This window comes from Durio zibethinus, chromosome 15, assembly GCF_047325235.1.
Source record: "Durio zibethinus cultivar Kanyao isolate XHJ-2024 chromosome 15, ASM4732523v1, whole genome shotgun sequence".
In the NCBI taxonomy this organism is placed as follows: domain Eukaryota; kingdom Viridiplantae; phylum Streptophyta; class Magnoliopsida; order Malvales; family Malvaceae; genus Durio; species Durio zibethinus.
The window spans coordinates 21109274-21129083 of record NC_143176.1 but is presented as its reverse complement, the minus strand read 5'-3'; the positions used below and the strand labels follow the sequence as shown (position 1 = coordinate 21129083).

The 19810-nt window shown below is 33.1% G+C and overlaps 2 protein-coding genes and 1 pseudogene across 7 annotated transcripts; all 3 read left to right on the top strand.

The window, feature by feature from the left end:
• Positions 1-1641: 1641 nt before the first annotated feature.
• Positions 1642-9361, top strand: LOC111301311 (vacuolar protein sorting-associated protein 41 homolog). Of its 4 annotated transcripts, none has more exons than XR_016328300.1 (19): positions 1642-2008; positions 2265-2534; positions 2621-2800; positions 2986-3246; positions 3667-3799; positions 3886-3976; positions 4567-4669; positions 4955-5058; positions 5133-5226; positions 5329-5484; positions 5579-5641; positions 5795-5860; positions 6177-6377; positions 7026-7103; positions 7183-7302; positions 7419-7499; positions 7602-8350; positions 8481-8562; positions 8659-9361. XR_016328300.1 is itself a non-coding variant. In XM_089744770.1 (19 exons), exons 1-19 carry the CDS (start codon positions 1927-1929, stop codon positions 9100-9102), a joined length of 2670 nt encoding a protein of 889 aa, XP_089600896.1. In that variant the 5' UTR covers positions 1642-1926; the 3' UTR covers positions 9103-9361. The 4 variants fall into 4 exon arrangements, 3 of the variants coding, with proteins under 3 accessions (XP_089600896.1, XP_022752632.2, XP_089600897.1); XM_089744770.1 differs by having other exon boundaries at positions 2290-2534; positions 7602-7687; XM_022896897.2 differs by having other exon boundaries at positions 7602-7687.
• Positions 9362-10029: 668 nt separating this feature from the next.
• On the top strand, positions 10030-14181 carry LOC111302110 (uncharacterized). Of its 3 annotated transcripts, XM_022898049.2 has the most exons (9): positions 10038-10527; positions 10636-10822; positions 11185-11318; positions 11395-11507; positions 11865-12102; positions 12966-13118; positions 13232-13311; positions 13408-13457; positions 13763-14181. In XM_022898049.2, exons 1-9 carry the CDS (start codon positions 10126-10128, stop codon positions 13918-13920), a joined length of 1515 nt encoding a protein of 504 aa, XP_022753784.2. In that variant the 5' UTR covers positions 10038-10125; the 3' UTR covers positions 13921-14181. The 3 variants fall into 3 exon arrangements, with proteins under 3 accessions (XP_089600899.1, XP_022753784.2, XP_089600898.1); XM_089744773.1 differs by lacking the exon at positions 12966-13118 and having other exon boundaries at positions 10030-10527; positions 13763-14065; XM_089744772.1 differs by lacking the exon at positions 11185-11318 and having other exon boundaries at positions 10044-10527; positions 11381-11507.
• A 2795-nt stretch (positions 14182-16976) lies between these two features.
• Positions 16977-19582, top strand: LOC111302456 (uncharacterized; annotated as a pseudogene).
• The last annotated feature ends 228 nt before the right edge of the window (positions 19583-19810 follow it).

The window sequence follows — 19810 nt, the reverse complement described above, 5'->3', positions numbered from 1 at the left end:
AAAATAAATTAATTTTTATTTGTAAAATTAAAAAAAATTATGTTGATAACGTATCAAATACATGTATCAATTATTTGAGATGTGTATGTTAAATCTAATCTTATCTTATTTTAAAAATAAGAATTATTATCCATCACATTCTAACAATTATATAATCTCAAAACTTGATTGATGATTCGTGTGAAATTTACCTTAATTAATATAAAAATAATACAGTTACAGAATCAAACTTAATTCTAAAATTCAAGATTGATCTTAGCAAATGTTCTAAAATTAACTTTGAACATATTACCATTTTCACATAATTTATCTTACAATTTCACATGTTATTTTATTTTTTATTTATCTACATATACAACTATTTTTTTTATTTTTTTATTAAATTAATTTTTATTTTAAATTAAAAATAAAAATTCGAACTCAATTAAAAAAAAAAACACATACTAATTATTCAATCAAAAATTTAAATGTGATTGACTTAATTAATATTTCATAATCAATATTTTTTAGAAAATTAATAGTTAATAGTGATTACATTACATCAAGCCAAATTTGTCATGTAACTCTATGGTTTACTTTTTCAAATACAAGTTCTTAATTATTAAATCATTTTGAACATGAGAGAATGTTAATGTAAGGAATGAAAAAAACACATGAAAATTGTATTATTATGATTCTTATTTTTGCAACCATAGGAAGATAGTATAAAATTATGCCTTTATATAGACATTAATATAAAAATATAGAATTATTTCCCTTTCATGTTATTAGTTGTTAATGAACACAAAAATAGTGGACTTGGGCATCAATTCTTTTTTTTTTTTTTTTCCAAACAAATTGGAATTTCTCCTCATCTTCTAAATTATGCAAAAAAAAAAAAAAAAAACCAAATTATTTTTTATTGATTTTTTATCTGTTAATTACTTGACTAAGTTGTGCAACAAGAAATAATCATTTTCTTTCATTTTTCAATTAACGAGAAATAAAATTAGTTTGAAATTATGTTTAAAATTTTAAAAACTAATTTAATCATATATACAATACAATAGCATTAAACACGTGCTTGTTTTGTTATATAGAATGTAATTTTTTATTCTATAAAATTGATTAAAAAATTAGCATGTGTTCTTTTTTTTAATTATTATTTTTTTTTATCTTTTAACATACTTTAGAGATAGTGTCACTTTAGCATGGGTGTCAAAATTAAAAACTAAATTTAATATTTTTTAATGTAATACGGTGATGTTATATAAAAATTATATAAAAAATATAAAAAATATATATTTTATATTAGTTGTATTAATATATATAATGCAATAATTTTTATATTTTATATATATAATATAAAATAAATAAAATATAAAAATATAAATTTTCCAATTTATTAAAATTTAAGATCTTCAATTGAACTTAATTTAAGATAATTTCTCATTAAATAATACTTTAAATCAGTAGCAACATGGCAGGATCTTCTCCTTCGAAAATCTCAAACAGTAGAGAATAAAAAAGAAAAACCTAAAAAAAAAAAAAAGGGGAAAAGAAAAAAAAAGACAGCAACATGACTACAGGTGGCACCCATCATTCGTCACCGCCACTTTGTTGCCTAGCGAATAAATAATTCAAATCAACCGTTTAATAACTAAACCAAGCTAAATTAAACCAAAACCCAAACCCGAAACACAAACCCGACTCAGATCTTCCCTTTCCGTTCTCTTTCTCAATTCCAGGAATCCTGCAAATGTTTCCGTTTCCATCAGAAAACGGCGTCGAAGGAGACGACGAGAGAGAAGAAGAAGAAGAAGAAGAAGAAGAAGATGATGATGATGAAGATGTAGAAGACGAAGAAGAAGAAGAAGAGGAGCCGAGGCTTAAGTATCAAAGAATGGGAGGAAGCATCCCTTCCTTGCTTTCCAGTGAGGCGGCGTCATGTATCGCCGTCGCCGAACGCATGATCGCACTCGGAACATACGATGGAACCATTCATATCCTCGACTTTATGGGAAATCAGGTGAAATTTTCACTTATTTCAGCACTTTGGATATTATATTTCGTTTCAAATCTTAATTTCTCGTTTTATTTTGTTATTTTACATTTCAGTAAATTTGCTTGGAATTCAAATTTTTAATAAATATTTTTTTCGGGATACGTAAATTTTAATAAGTTAGTTAAGTTAATTTTTTAGTTGCATTCCGTTATTGATTGGTTTTCCAAAAGGCAATAGTATTTTTGGTTATGCATTCAAATTTGTGTTTGGTTGTTTGTAGGTTAAGGAATTTTCTGTTCATTCAGCTGCAGTGAATGACATTAGTTTTGATATAGAAGGTGAATACATTGGAAGCTGTTCTGATGATGGCTCTGTTGTAATAAATGGTCTTTTCACCGACGAGAAAATGAAATTCGAGTATCATCGTCCTATGAAAGCAATTGCCATTGATCCTGATTATGCAAGAAAAACATCTAGGAGATTTGTAGCTGGTGGTTTAGCAGGTCACTTATATTTTAATACCAAAAAGTGGTTTGGCTATAGGGATCAGGTTCGTGGTTCTTGACCAACCTTGATGTATTTGAAAATGGGGATTTTTCTAAATTCTCAATGTTGTCTATTTTAATTGGTTTATAGGTTTTGCACTCTGGTGAAGGTCCAATCCATGTGGTGAAATGGAGAACTAGTCTAATTGCTTGGGCTAATGATGCGGGTGTCAAAGTTTATGATGCTGCAAATGATCAGAGAATTACATTTATAGAAAGACCAAGAGGCAGTCCTCATCCTGAAATTTTGCTTCCTCATTTGGTTTGGCAGGTTTGTCAAAGATTAAAATGGTAAATGTTGGAAGTTGTTTCAGACTATCGTATGTTGTCTAAAAACTGCAACACTATTTGTTTTTATTCTTTCTTTTAAAGTTTTCACTTCCATATGTCTTCATGAAGCATGATGTTGTTTCTTATCACTTTTGCCCCTGCTTATTGTTTGAACTTTGCATTCAGGATGATACTTTATTGGTGATTGGCTGGGGAACATCTGTCAAGATTGCAGCAATAAGAACAAATCTGAATAAAGGAGCCAATGGAACGTATGGGCATGTTACAACGTCTAACATGAACCAAGTAGATATTGTCGCATCTTTTCAGACTAGCTATTATATATCAGGAATTGCACCTTTTGGTGATGCTTTGGTTGTTCTAGCTTGCATTCCTTGTGAAGAAGATGGAGAGAAGGAATTTAGTAGCACAATACCAGTACGACAGGTATATGTCCATTACATTTTTGAAGTACATTAAGTTCCTCATCATAGTTTGAGGATATATTGTGCTATCATTGTGCATTACTCATTACAGATATTACAAATGAGCCAATATATCCGGATGCTGTGATACTATGCATGACAGTAGATGTGGCAGTGGTTGCTGTAACTACTCCGAGTTGCTACTCTGATTTGAACTTTTAAGGCTCTGTTTGTATGAAGGAATTTAATGTAGAAATCTTTTTCTATATATCGGCCTTGCTTCTCTTTATTTTTTTTACTGTCCCCTGAGTTTAATTCTGTGGGGAAGTGTAGTATCAAATGAATTAGCTAGTATTCTTTTCTCAGTAATGTGGGACACCATGCTTGTGTTTCCTTTCTGTGATTGTTATGACCCTCATTGCTGTGCATAAATCTAAAGCAGGGGAACGCACAGATTCCAGAGGTACGTATAGTAACCTGGAACAATGATGAATTGGCTACAGATGCCCTACCTGTACATGGCTTTGAGCACTACAAAGCAAAGGACTATTCCTTGGCTCATGCTCCCTTCTCAGGTTGATATCTCTGTTTTTGAAGTTTATGGGCCTTTTGACAGAATTTACAGTCAATAGTTATAGCACTTTTTCTCATATGAATGTAGGAAGCAGTTATGCTGGTGGACAGTGGGCTGCTAGTGATGAACCGATATACTATATTGTATCACCAAAGGATGTAGTCATAGCAAAACCCAGGTTACTATCAATTCTTTGTAATTTGTTGCTTTTGAAAGATTATTATTACTTTTTTTAATGATAAAAAGGATCTTGCTTTAGTAATATGCGTTAATAGTTAATTATATTTGTCATGAAATGTATTAGTGTCAATTTGGTGTTGGTTGCTTGTTTTTCCTAAAGGAATTTTGAGTTTATGAATAATCTGTCTTCTCATAGTTGCTGATTTGTTTTGCATTATAATTTCTACACCTAATTTACTTAACTAATCTGTTGTCAGTGTGTAAATACAATTCTATTGATCTATCCTTGCACTTTAGGCTGACAGGAAAGTTTACAAGCTTCCATTGGGCACAATTTTGTGTTATAATAGTCAAATAAATACTGTATTTATCTTCGGATGAACAATTTTATGTTGCATCTCATAGGGCACAATGAGTTTTGTCTGAATTTTGGTGTCAAGATTCCCCTAATACGGGCTTCAACTTCTTATTATGATACTTGGATTTGTACATTTTGTATTGGAATTTGTCCAATAGTTTCTTTAGTACCTACGGAAATATTTTTGCGAATTCTGCTTGACTTTAAACCTATAAACTTTTGACCCTTAGGGATGCGGAGGATCACATTGCATGGCTTCTTCAGCATGGTTGGCATGAAAAAGCTTTAGCAGCAGTTGAGGCTGGTCAAGGGCGGAGTGAACTCCTTGATGAGGTAATTTTGGTTCTTTTGTTTTATATATAGTATTGATAATGACTTGATATGGGTTACCATGAGAAGCTGCTAGCTGTAAGCATTCTTAATTAAAATCTAATCATTGCTTTAATAAAAAGATTCTATCTGCAGGTGATTGTATTTTATTTTGTTGTATGGTTAAATAATGCCTCTTATTGCCGATAGCATTGTTGCCCTAAATAATTTCCATTCTTTCATGTCATCCATGTTAATCACCAAAATTAGTTTGTCACTTTGTTCATTTCTTATTCACTTTATGTGTAGGTGGGATCTAGATACCTTGATCACTTGATTGTGGAAAGGAAATATGCTGAGGCTGCATCCTTATGTCCCAAATTGTTGCGAGGATCTGCTACAGCTTGGGAGAGGTATCGAAAGGCATTATGTGTAACTCTTTCTCTACATTTCTTGTTAATCACTTGCAGTCAATTGCTTTTGACAGATGGATATTCCATTTTGCTCGTCTCCGTCAGCTTCCTATATTGGTTCCATATATACCAACAGAAAACCTAAGGCTGCATGATACTGCTTATGAGGTTTGTTGGGACAGCAACTGTGTGTAAATATTTATGTAGTCCACTTCTATAGTTTTTCATATGTCAACTTGGAATAAAAACCTCCTGTTTGCCATGCTGCAGGTTGCACTTGTGGCCCTGGCAACAAATCCATCCTTTCATAAGGATCTCTTGTTGACTGTTAAATCTTGGCCACCTGTCATTTATTCTGCATTGCCTGTTATTTCTGCCATAGAGCCTCAGTTAAATACTTCATCAATGACTGATGCCCTTAAAGAGGTTTGTAAGGCAGTTTGTAAATATCTGATGTGATTTGAATTTTGAATCTGTTAATGGTAGATATGTTGATTGATTCTATCCTTTTTCCTAATAGGCACTTGCAGAGTTGTATGCTATTGACAGGCAGTATGAGAAAGCTTTGTCACTCTTTGCTGATGTAAGTGTTTTGATGTAATTTTGTGCTTAAATAAATGTGTATCTTATCTTAAAGTTTTTATCTAATTTAAATTGCATCTGGAAACTAGGTTTCCATCCATTTTCTTGTTGGATAGCTTGTATCTTAATATATTTGCTTCTTTGAGTTTTTCAGCTCATGAAACCTGATATATTTGACTTCGTTGAAAAGCACAACTTACATGAATCCATTCGTGAAAAGGTATGGTTATGGCAGAGCAGGTGAAATATTTGAGCAGGGAAAGGATTCTATACCTGTTTTTTTTAGGCCAGCCTTTGAAATTCTGAAACAAATGTGTTACTAAATTTTACTACTTTGATTGACACTTGACACTTTGATTTGCAATAAATTTTTAGTCAATACTAAATATTATGTGCTTTTTGCACCATATGCATAAATAAAAAGGATGCATGTATTTCCATTTTCCTTTTGGATGATATTCTAGATGATGTTGTTACTTATTTTCTTATTCTATTATAGAATTTCTTGACTCCTTTCTCTTATGTGTGCGGTGCAGGTTGTCCAGTTGATGATGCTAGATTGTAAGCACGCTGTTTCTTTATTGATCCAAAATAGGGACTTGATTACACCATCAGAAGTTGTTCCACAACTTCTGAGTGCTGGAAATAAGTGTGATTTGAAATATTTCTTGCATTTATATCTGCATTCATTATTTGAAGTCAACCCACATGCTGGCAAGGATTTTCATGACATGCAGGTGTGGATAAGACAACTACATTGGTGTTTTAATAGCTTTTATGCGAATACTGTGGGCTTCATTTACTTTAAAAATTCTAGGTCATTCCGATATTTGTTGTAACTTTCTAGCCTCAAAACATTAGTTGTTGGGGAGGTGAGCTGTATTTCACCTTGTCTATGTGTGGTCAATGGTGAAGAAGCAAAATTGCAGTAGGTTCCAAATTAGTCGTGAATAGTTTTGACAACATATGACCAGCCAGGGCAGCTGAACTTTAAACAGTTTATATGGGTTTCTGTTGTCTGCTAGCCCTAGCCAAATTGGTTTAAACAGTCATCAATAGATCTGAATTCAAGGCTTTAACCCGGACCACAAATCAAACCAGGCTATAGGTTTGGTGGTCTGACCATCAGGCAAACCACTTCTATGTGTTAAAAAACAATCTAAATAAAGAAAAAAAAAATGAGGAAGAGAAAAGAGTTCCTATCAAATAGGAAGATGTTTGTATTTTGATGCCGTGTTAGGATTTTCTTGCCTGTAAACATACTCTTGTCTAGCATTCAATACTTATAGCTGTTTAGTGAAGGTGTACAATCACGTGTGTAAGGTTCTCACTCTTATGTTGAGTGCATTTTCTAATGATTTATTGTCCTTCGTCTTGCTGTTTAGGTAGAGCTTTATGCTGAATATGATCCAAAGATGCTACTTCCTTTTCTTTGCAGTAGTCAACATTACACACTGGAGAAGGTTTGGACAGTCAAAATGTTAGGTTATAATGATGTCATCATAATTTTCCATAAATGACACTGCTGAAATTCAACCTCAGGCGTATGAGATCTGTGTCAGAAGAGATCTTTTAAGGGAGCAAGTATTCATCCTTGGAAGAATGGGAAATTCAAAACAAGCCCTTGCTGTCATCATAAATGAACTAGGAGATATAGAAGAGGTATTTCATTCCATTTTCAATGCTTGGTCCTTCTGCTTTTAGCTGTTGCTTCTGGTTTTCTGTGTTTCTGGTTTAAGGATTGGTACTAATGGGAAAAGTCTTGTCATTTTCCCCAGGCTGTAGAATTTGTGACCATGCAGCATGATGATGATCTTTGGGAAGAATTGATTCAGCAATGCCTCCACATACCTGAAATGGTAATGACATAAAATGCAGACCGGAAGTATGCATGTAATTGTCTGATGATTTGTCATATTTGTCTTTCTTGTTTTTTTTACTATTCTCTCACTACTTGGCAGGTGGGTGTCTTATTGGAACACACTGTTGGCAATCTTGATCCTCTCTATATTGTAAATATGTTACCCAATGGTCTAGAGATACCTCGGTTAGTATTCTCTCTTTCTCAAGGGAAATTTGCAAATTGAAGTTGAGCTGGATTTTCTATTTCCTAGTGATTTGAATCTATAATAATAATATCACAGAGATTTCTAGGTAAAAAATGGAAAATGGAAAAACTTAGAAGGTTCACTGTTGGTGGAAGTTCACCATCAAGAATTCACATCTATCTGATGGTTAACTGTTAAGGCTGTAATTCATACTTGGAACAAGCTCAAATTTAGTTGGAGCTGTTGATTTAATAAACTGACTTTATTGTTGGATAAGCATTAGCTGCCAATTCTCAGAAGAAAAGCCTGAGGTTTGTCTACTGTCTTTATATATCGTCACTTCCTATGAATTTCTTCATGTTGCAAACCAACAACTGTAATCATTTGCCATATCTTGAAGTGGGCCGTTTTATTTCAATTGATCCTTCATATTCATCCTTCCATGCTGAGGCATTCATGTTCTATTTTTGCAATGCCAACCATTTATCATATTGTAATATTTCTTTAAAATGACCTTTAATGCCTCCAAATGACTGTTATCTCAAGATTCTTCTTGAAAATCAAAATGACCCTAGTTTTCTCATCAAATTTAGTGTTGCTGCGGTACATGCTACCCTTATGTTTCATCGCATGCACCTGAAATCATGCCTCCAAGCATTTCTGTAAGAGCATTCAATTGATGCATAAAACTTAGAACTTCAAATTATGGGGGTCTAATCTGAATTTCTTTATTTACTTATGGAATGCAATCGATTCAGTATAATTTGATTCAATCTTCCATGTTATTTTCAGGCTTAGGGATTGCCTAGTCAAAATTATAACTGATTACAGAACTGAAACTTCTCTTAGACATGGGTGCAATGATATTCTCAAGGTACTCTTCTTACACTTACTCTTACACAGCATGTGTTATAATTCTTGAAATTCCAATCTGAGGAACTTGAAATTGGTGTAAATTTGAAATATACAGGCTGATTGTGTTAACCTGTTGGTTAAATACTACAAAGAAGCAAAACGTGCAGTTTGCTTGAGCAATGAAGAAGATAATGCTCGATCCAAGAGGGATGCAAGTAAAGCTTCTCTAGCAATAGAAAAAACACCTAGTGTGAGAAACATGGAGATTAACTCTAAAACTAGGGGGGGTGGAAGATGTTGCATGTGTTTCGATCCTTTCTCAATACAAAATGTATCAGTCATCGTGTTCTTTTGCTGCCATGCTTATCATACGACTTGCTTGATGGACTCCACCTATACTAATAGCAACAAAAAGGGGACTGGAGCAACTTCTCAGGAACTATACGGGTACAATGATGATGATGATGATGATGGTGAGGATGACGAGGTTGACGACAATGACAGCCAGGCTGGTGGTCCTCGGATGCGATGTATTCTATGTACTACAGCAGCAAGTTGAGTTTGTGATGCATGTCTATACGTGTGCATGTGCGGTGTATGAGTGTGCGTGCTTTTGCTTAGCACAATTTTTTTGAGGTTGTCCTTTAGGTGCAATATTTCGTGTTCGTGCAGGTGAAAATCATGATTCTTTCTTTCCCTCACCCCCTTCGTATTATTCTCTTGAATTGTTGTTGTGCTTCTATTTAGTGGCAATTTCTGTATTATAGTCCCATGTAATTATTGGAAAGTGTAATTAATCCTTTTTGGCGGTTGATTTATGTAGTATGCCTTGTACTCAAAAAAAAAAAAAAAAAGGAAGGTTTTCAATGAAATATGGCTGCTCCTTCAATGGAATCGGAGCCAGAAGAAGCAACCCAAGTATGTAAGTTGAAAAGGTTCAAGGGTTTTTTTCTCACGTTCTGTTCTGTTCTATATGTGAACCTCCGTTCTGTGAATTTCCGTTCTGTTCTTCATCAAATCTGAGGGAGATGTCTCTATCATCTGAACCCATCTTTATTGCTACAAATTCGGAATCGTCTTAACAAAAGCCGGAAGCGCACGAGAAAATGAACAATAATTTCAAACGAAAATGACAGCGTTATTGTCATGTTAAATTTGATAATAATTAATGCAGGAAATAATAATTGCTCTAAATAATTAACACATCATGGGTGTCAAATCAATTTTAATTGTGATGTGATATATAAATCAAAACAATGAAAATCAATCCCGTTGGGGAATTGAAAATGCGAAAAAAAAATAAAGTAGGAAAATGACCGTAAACAATTGGAAGATATATATTACTAATAGAACATATATACAGGATGTCAAAATTAAGGAATATTAAAAAAAAGGAAAAATCTATTTATCATGATCTATATACCTTAAAATTTCAAGCTGTTTTTATAGGTAAAAAAAAAAAAAATTCAAGCTGTTAGTACTATATATAGGCAGCGTTTAGTTGGTTCCCTGGCAAAGGCTTTCAAGCTCAATGAGAGCCTAAAAGAGCATATGCTGGTGTTTCATATAAAAATTAATTGTCATGAATTCTCCTAAATTTTCTGTCCGATGGCTTCAATTCATGGTTATGATTCTCTCCATTTCAGTGAGTAGCAGTGTTGCCCGGATTGATATTCCGAGGCTTAGTCCAACGAGAGGAACAATCTTGGAACAGCTTGACCTTCTGTCGTCTGCAGCAGTTTCAAACGATCTTCAAACTTTTTACTACACCCAAACACTTGATCACTTCAACTACAGGCCTGAAAGTTACGTAACTTTTCAGCAGAGATATGTGATGAATTTCAACTATTGGGGCGGAGCAAATGGTAGTGCTCCCATTTTAGCCTATCTTGGAGCTGAAGGGCCATTGGATGATGATCTTGCTGTAATTGGTTGGCTCAATGATAATGCCATCCACTTCAATGCACTCCTTGTATACATAGAGGTATGGATCAGACTGAAAACATTCAGATAATCGATTAAGAATCCAAACAGATTAAATTTTTTTTTTTATGGGAAGAGAATTGAAGTAGTATTAATCTATTTTTATCAGCATCGTTACTATGGAAAATCAATACCATTTAGATCAAAGGAAGAAGCCTTTAAAAATGCAAGCACTCTGGGTTATTTTAATTCTGCCCAAGCCATAGCAGACTATGCAGAAATCATCATGCATATCAAGAAGAAACTTCGTGCTCTTTATTCTCCGGTGATTGTTATTGGAGGATCATATGGGGGAAGTAAGTGATTTACCGATTACAAACATCGAAACTTTCACCTTAATTGATTTATACGTGCTTATTGGCATGCATATACAAAAACATATACATATACATATACATATACATATACAGATCCATGTGTACTAGAAGAGTGTTCATGGATACTCAAAATTTTAAGAACTAAGAAAATTTAAAAGAAAATTTTCACTTGGTCACCCAAATTTTTTTTTCTCAATATTTTTTTCATCGATAAAATTGATAAATTTATTGTAATTCTTCCATGAATAAATCCTGAACCTCTGGAAAAAAAAAATTTAAATCCCCTAATGAATGCATATATTTAACTTAATTTTCCTTTATATTTTTTTCAATGAAATCAGTGCTTGCTTCATGGTTTCGGCTGAAGTACCCTCATGTTGCTTTGGGTGCTTTGGCTTCATCAGCTCCAATTCTTTACTTCGATAAAATTACACCAACGGGTGCTTACTTTTCAGTCGTCACAAAGGATTTTCGGGTACTTATTTCATTGAACTTTCATCTTAACTTCCTTCCCCTTTCATTTTTTTAATGTGATAGGAAATAATGTACAGGAAGTGAGCGAGACCTGCTACCAAACTATCCGAAAATCATGGTCTGAAATTGACAAAATTGCTTCTCAACCACTTGGTCTTTCAACCCTCAGCTCGAAATTCCAGACTTGCAAGTATGAACATCGAATAACTATTGGCTAATTGAGCTTTCCTTACATTTATAATTGTGATTAAAGATGCATGAAAATTAAACCAATTGACAAAATTAGAGTAATTTAAGCAGCCGTGAACCTCTTTTGGCCCAACATGGTTATTATATATATTAATTTTGAATCCAATATTTAATTCAATTAATTTGTACAATTATTTTTAAGAAATAATATTTTTCGGATATGAATTTCAAATCTAATATCTGCAATCATTTTTTTATTTTCAAGCTGTCATCTCTTTGCAAAGAAAATTAAATTAATTCTTGATTTTTTTACAAAAAAAGCTTATCTCTAATTAATTATTTTTATTGGTTATATTAGCCCTTTGACCAATTCTTCAGAGCTCAAAGACGGATTAGGGTTGATGTATGTCTCAGCAGCTCAATATAATCAGCCCCCAATGTATCCAGTTACTGTGGTATGTGAAGGCATCGATGGAAGTGAAAAAGAAGATATTCTTAGCAAGATCTTTGCTGGCGTTGTCGCTTATAGAGGGAATCGTTCTTGCTATATTAATCCACCAACCAATGAATCCGAAACTAAAGGATGGAGATGGCAGGTATACATATATATACACACAAAGAGTGTTTTTTTTTTTTTTTTTCATCAAATTCAATAGTTTCACCGTTGGAGGATATGATAATTTTTCAATTTTCATTAGGGTTTTTTTAGCCAATAAGAGATATATATCCTTAAAATAACATTATCATTAACATTAATGCATGAATATGACATCAAAGAGAATGACAAATGTTGAAAAACACAATACTTTGGGGCAACAATTAATGTTGTTCGTTATTTTTTGCCTAAGTAAATTGAGTTTTAATTATGATAACTACATGACCCTTTGTCTATGAACTAAAAAAAAAAATGGTGATTGGTGTAGGTTTTTGTTTTGTAGATTTTTTTTTTATTGTTCATCTTAGATGATTAAAATTTGCAAGTGAATGAATGGGACAAAACCTTAACAACTAAATTAACCAAGAAACTTCAATATCATCATGAATATGAGATTCATCATTGCTATAGTTGTAAGGAGTAAAGAAAAACAACGTGGCTTGATTTGCAACACATAAATGTATCTCAAAAGGATTTTATTTTAAAGGTTGCTTTATAGTCCCATGATTCCTTTAAAATTCAATATTAATTAAGGTTTCATTAATTTTTTATTTGAAAATGAAAAATTCAAATGAAATCTCTTCGAAACTATTGAATTAAATTTCTTGGGTGATTAAATTTAAATAATTAAAGAAATAAAATCGACATAAATACAACTTCGAAGTTTAAACAATCACTTATTAAAATTCAAAATTTTAACTCTTTTTTTATCTTAAAATTTCGACTTTCTTTATTAATACGAGTGGCCTTTTATATTAAATGTGTATTAGACAGATTTTTGCGAATTTTTTTCGTGTATTTTAGACATGCAGTGAAATGGTAATACCCATTGGCATCGGCAAAAATACAATGTTCAAACCCGATCCTTTCGACCTAAACAGCTTTATAAAAGAGTGCAAGAAATTCTATGGCGTTCCTCCTCGGCCTCATTGGGTTACTTCTTATTACGGTGGCCATGTCCGAACCCTCTCTTATTTTCTTTACAATTGTTTTTTTACAAATAATTAATATATGATGAATTTATATGTCCATCTATATGTTTTTGATCAATTTTAGAGGCAAATTTGCAGGATATAAAACTCATTCTCCAAAGGTTTGGTAGCAATATCATCTTTTCAAATGGGCTGCGAGATCCCTATAGTCGGGGCGGGTAATTATTACCGAAACTATCTTTAAAATAAGAAAAATTTTGCTAAAAAAAATATCTTTATTAATCAATATTAAGATTTGTTATCTTTTATTGAAGGGTGTTGGAAAACATTTCAGAAAGTATTCTTGCCGTATCTACAGTCAATGGTATGTGCCTTGCTACTATTCTGATCATGCAGAAGCTAATGTTCATTAATGATAGTAATTTGTTAAAGATGAAAACTCTTTTTTCCATAATATTTGGAATTTACTTAGGTTCATTTTAGAGCTGACTGAAAGGTTCCATTACATCGGATGATGTTTTTTTTTTCAATTTGGCTCCAAAATGGAGCTTTAATAATGATATTCTCAATATTTGTTAATTTGCATAGATTAGTTAGATCGTAAGATATCTTACTACTTTGTATCAAAAAGGGAATTAATGTAAGAGAATGATGATGTTTATGGTGCAGGATCTCATTGCTTAGATATACTTCCAGAAAGAGAAACCGATCCAGAATGGTTAATCAGACAACGGAAAATAGAGGTGAAGATTATTAAAGGATGGATGGCTAAGTACTATGCTGATCTTAAAAGCATTCAAACAATAGGATTCCAAGCTGAACATTGAACAATAATTAATACAAGAAACTCCTTCCATTTGGCCTTTCCCTTTCTCGCAGAGTATTGTTGACTATATACCTAATTTGTTCCATGTCATTGAATTGAGCTTTTTTCTTTTTTTCAACCAAATGGGTGATTTACTTTGTATGGATGGAATAGAGTCGGAATCAAATTGTCATTCCATGCAACCAAACATGACACCAAAGAATGAATGGACTTATCCCTACTTGGATATGCAATAAATGCCAGATGAGATTTTTTTTTTGGTATCATGGTTCGAATTCGTTTTCACAACATAAATGATGTGCACATATATCCTTAACCATAGGGAAACGTTAAGAAGAAAGGGAAATGACACTACTTGAAAATGATTGGACTTTAATGCTTAGGGTAGCCCTTGAATCTGAGGATGTTACATGGTCTCTCGGCATTTAATTTGCATACATTTCAAACCTGGAGAATTAAATTCTTAGCTTCTCATTAATAATTATATAAGAATTTTTGGAAACTTAAGATATATGTTGTATTATTTTTTTTGGAAAGCTCATAAATATATAGAGCCAGACAAGCATACTGTTTCATAGCTTAATTGCCATGAGTTCTCCTTTATATATTTTCATTCCAATGGCTTCAATTGCTCGTTATAGTTCTGTCAATTGCCGGTAGACATGACAAATATTAACCAGGCCTGGATAATTTGGTAGATGTATATGTTGTTGTGTATGCTTATCCAGGGTGAAAGTGGAGAGTGAGATTTGGTGGCTTCAGTTGCCATAACAATAAGAAAAGAGAAAAGTGACAGGTTTAATCTGTTGCAAAGTTTTAAATGCCTCTTGATTTGGACCATTTCCCATTGGGCTTCTGTGCTTCAAAATCATGAAAATTTTTACTCTTCTGGTCAGCATTACACGAGACTCAAATCTTACCCTCGCAGAATGGTTATCCAAATTGAAGTGAAAAAGCATCATCTCACCAGATTCTTCATACGGACCAACACCATTGTTTTTATATGGCTTCAACAATTTGGTTAATTTAGTCTGTAAGACTTCCCTCCTATGATTTCATGTTGTTTGATTAGTTTAGTCTCAATCAAAGCATGCATGAAACATTTGAATAACTTCTGCTGTTTCGACAAAACTTTTTCGGTTAATGAAGATTGTTATAGCAATATTTGAGGGGCAAAGGATTCAAAAGTCTGGTACCCCGTTTTTCCTCGATGGCTTAAAAATTCTACTACTTTGCATGATCAATGTTGGAAGCTATGCCTTCTCCGTTAAGGTCCACTCATATATAAATGGCAGATTAATTCTTCAGTCAAAACTGAAATAACTGCTATACCCATTCGTTCTTCTTTTAAGGTCAGCTTTTCTTATTATCGATAGTATTTTCTAGTGTCTTAGCTAAGGAGAAGGAAATGAGATTGTGGGAAATGTCAGCTGTAACCTGCAATCAGAAAGTATGATTAAAGGCGTCAGAGTTGTCATTTTGAGGCGTGCTCCGACACTCAAATCAGTATATTTTCTAAGGTGCGTTTTTGGGAACAAGACCAGGTGGAAGGAAAATGGTGAAGTGTGTCCTCGAGAGAAAAAGAATCCTAGGCTTAGTTCTACCTTAGTTACCTTGTGTACCTGATTTTTCTCCGCCTTCCATACGGGACAAAGAGTCATGATTTGATTAATACGATTGATAATTAAAAAGATGTTTGTATGAGCTCGAAGAGATCTTACGCGAATGAATGAAAATTACATTTAATAATTTGAGACAAATATAAGTTACATTTAATGATATAAGTCAAGTTCGTAGCCCATTGATCAGTTCTGAAGTGTAGGGGACGTGTCTGATTGGAGCAACTTATTTGAGTAACTTGAGAGCCTTAGTGCATTGACTAAATTCTAACTGTTAACTAGTTGATTTATACATAATACTTACAAAAAAGTTGAATATCTTTAAGCAAAAAGATGATATAAGATGGTTTTTTAAGAAATGAAATTTGGAAAGAAGGATAACCCATTTCTTCAATGCCAAGAGGAACTTATGTTTTATGGTAGTGTAACCTATATGTGACCACTATTTTGCTTCTAAGACCTTCCCAAAATTGTATTCAACGGTGTATATTTCATTTGAAAGAAAGGTATACTATAGTAATAAAGATTTTTCTTTTTCTTTTTTTTTTATGGATTATGTATATTTTATAGATCTAAATTTTACATTTATGACAAAAGACTCGATATAAAAAATAATAATAATAAAAATAAACATCAAAAAATATATTAATTTATACAATTATTTTAAAAAATAACATTCAATATATTTGAAATTTAAATTTTAATATCTTAAACTTTTTCTTTATTCTCATTCCACTATACGAAATTATTAACTAGAAAATGGGTGTAGTTAGGTATCATATTGACCTTTGAATCCCAAAATCCTGACACCATATGCAAAAAGATGTGTTTCTTAATGCGTTTTTACGTGGGTTTCCTAATCATTTCGAACTTTAATTAGTTAATTGTAAAGAAATAAGCATAGACAATCAGCTAATCCATGTGGTTTTGGGTGAAGCACTTTAGAAAAAAAAAAAAAACACTTCTCCGCATAGGCATCCACCAGAATTAATACATAAAATATCGTTATCTTTATAACAATATAATTAAAGATTTTTATATGCATCACATTATAGGAACCTTTACAACATTTAGCGATTATGATATGCTTGAAAAGTATTTGTTTATTACTTAAAATCCTAAACATGGGAAAGTTTCTCTGGACGAATTTTTTTTCTATGGCTCCAGGAAAAGAAGATATCACTTATCCAAAGTGAGAAAAATGAAATCATAAGTTGTAATCAATGCGCACCTAAAATTTTTTTTTTTTTAAATGCACACGTATTTTATAGTTAAAATTTTATTTTTTTTTATCTTTAAATTATGATATCTTTTGTTAAAAAAATAAACAAAAAATTATCACGATCAAGTATCGATGAATATACATCATTTGTCACTGTCAATTAGGGATACAGTTTTCCATTAAGTCAACCACATCTAACTGTAATCGATCAGTGGATAAACACCAGCCAGATTCTGATCATCAGATTAGGAATTAACATATTATTTATAAATTTCACATTACATTTTGATTTAACAGTTGCCAATCTCTTATGGTATAAATAGAATGCTGATCTTGAACTAGAATAGCACAAGAAACGAACTCAGGCAAGGCCATGGACTTCCTCAGACACTCATTTCATCAGTTCCTTTTGTTTTCATTAATTTCCTTGTCCTGTGTATCCGGAACACAGTTCAGCATTCCAAGGCTAGGGGCACTAGGAAGAACAATCCGAAGAGAACCCAAAATCAAATCTACTTCAGTTTCTACGGATTTTGAGACCTTTTACAACCGGACACTTGATCACTTCAACTACAAACCGGAAAGTTACACAACTTTTCCACAAAGATACATAGTCAATTCTAAGTAATGGGGTGGTGAAAATAATTGTTCACCAGTCTTGGTTTTGGTGCAGAATAGGCATTGGATTATGATTTATCCGGTATCGGCTTCCTCACTGATAATGCCCCTTGTTTCAAGGCTTTACTAGTATATATAGAGGTAAGAGTTAACCCTTTCTTCTCACCTGTGAACCTGTTTTGGAGGCTTACTCAGAAACTGCATGTGACATTCATCGCAGCATCGGTTCCATGGAAAATCCATACCATTCGGATCAAGGGAAATAGCTCTGAGAAATGCCAGTATTCGAGGTTATTTCACCTCAGCTCAAGCTATAGCAGATTATGCTGCCATTCTTCGCGAAGAACTCTCCGGTGATTGTCGTTGGAGGATCATACGGGGGAAGTAAGTGACTTAAGAAATCTTATTTAACAGGTTAACAGAATTTTTCTTTGGTCTATGGCCATATTCATCCTATAGACTATGTTTCGAAAGTTATTTTCTTCATATTTTGCAGTGCTTGCTGCATGGTTTCGGCTAAAATATCCACATGTTGCTCTTGGAGCTCTTGCCTCCTCAGCTCCAATTTTTTACTTTGATGACCTCGCACCACAAGTTGGTTACTACACAGTTGTGACCAAAGATTTCAAAGTAAAACATCAAATTGTATAAACATTCCTTTTTCCTCCCACCCCCTCCCCCATTTTTAATATGGTTTCAACTTATTCTATAATGGACAGGAACCGGACACTAGTGAAAGTTGCTATGAAACCATCCGAAAATCATGGGATGAAATTGATAAAGTTGCTTCAAAGTCTAATGGTCTTTCAATCCTCAGTATGAAATTCAAAACCTGCGACTAAGTCAATTAACTATGACACTGTTATTGTCAACATGCCATGTTTAATGTTATAAGCAGTAACAAGATATTTGCTTCTGTCTTTTCTGCTTAATTAATCAGAAAATTGAAAAGAACTTTTGATCTTAAGGATTACTTGGATTCAATATATTCTGAAGTAGCTCAATATGATCATCCCCCCCAATTATCCCCTTAGTATCGTCTGTGGTGGCATTGATGGAGCTCCTAAAGGGACTGATGTACTGGACCGAATATTTGCCGGTGTTGTTGCTTATATGGGAAATAAATCATGCTATGACATGAACGAATTCAATCATCCAACCGATGAAACATATATGGAGAGGTGACTGCATGTTAGTTGATGCAACTGGTTCATATATATCAGCCTTTAAGTTATAATAATATTCACTGTGACATAGCAGTATTGATTTTAAGAATAAGATGAGAATAAAAACTGAGTTTTCAAACTCTTAGCTATGTTATCTTGAATGTTTTGAAAATTAAAAAAAAAAAAACTTCTTTTGCCATGATTGCGTACAATTGCAAATAAAATTAATTATTTTACATGGTTTGATCTCTCTTTACAGACATGTAGTGAGATGGTGATGCCCATAGGCCGTGGCAACAATGATTCTATGTTCCCACCAGCCCCATTCAATCTAAACAGGTTCATAACAAAGTGCAAGAGCTTATTTGGTGTCCAACCTTCAGCCACATTGGGTGACAACTTACTCTGGAGGTTATGTGTGTTTCTTAATTTGATCTCTTTTTCAACCATTTTCCAACAGTAATCCTGACAATTTCCTCTACATTATTGATCTTCACAACTTGTATCTATCCTTAAACCTAACCCTTAAATTCTCCCATCATTGGCAGGATCTAAAGTTGATTCTCCATAGGTTTGCTAGCAACATCATTTTCTCAAATGGCCTGAAAGATCCTTACAGCAGCGGCGGGTACAGAAAAAGAATCATGTTCCTTTGTATACTATCTGATTTTAGCAGATCATTTGCATTTAATTATTTGACATAACTTAACGACAATTTCCATCTTATCACAGGGTATTGTAGAACATATCAGATAGTGTTGTTGCAGTCTATACAGGCAATGGTACTTAGCTTCTCTCTTACGATATTATACTAGGACTACATGTTTTAGTTTCTGTCACATCAAAATATGCACTAACATTAACCTGTAAACCTTCTTTGCAGGATCTCATTGCTCGGATATACTGCCAGAAATGAAAACTGATCCACAGTGGTTGATCAAGCAACGAAAATTAGAAGTTCAGATAATTGAGGGCTGGATTTCAAAGTACTACACTGATCTGCTTGAGTTCTGAGATCGAACCCAAGTCCGATCATGATATTAGCTGCTCCAAAATTATCAATGAGAACAAATTAAGTGACCATATCCAAATTTTAACTATAATATTATATATATATATATAGAAGCATGTTGGATATTAAAAATACAGTACTGTAAGGATAGTTGTAGCCCATGAATGATAGATGATTTTAATTATGAATATGCATATCAAATCTCATTACACGTACTCCACCAAACCATAGTTACACATCAGAACTCCTACATA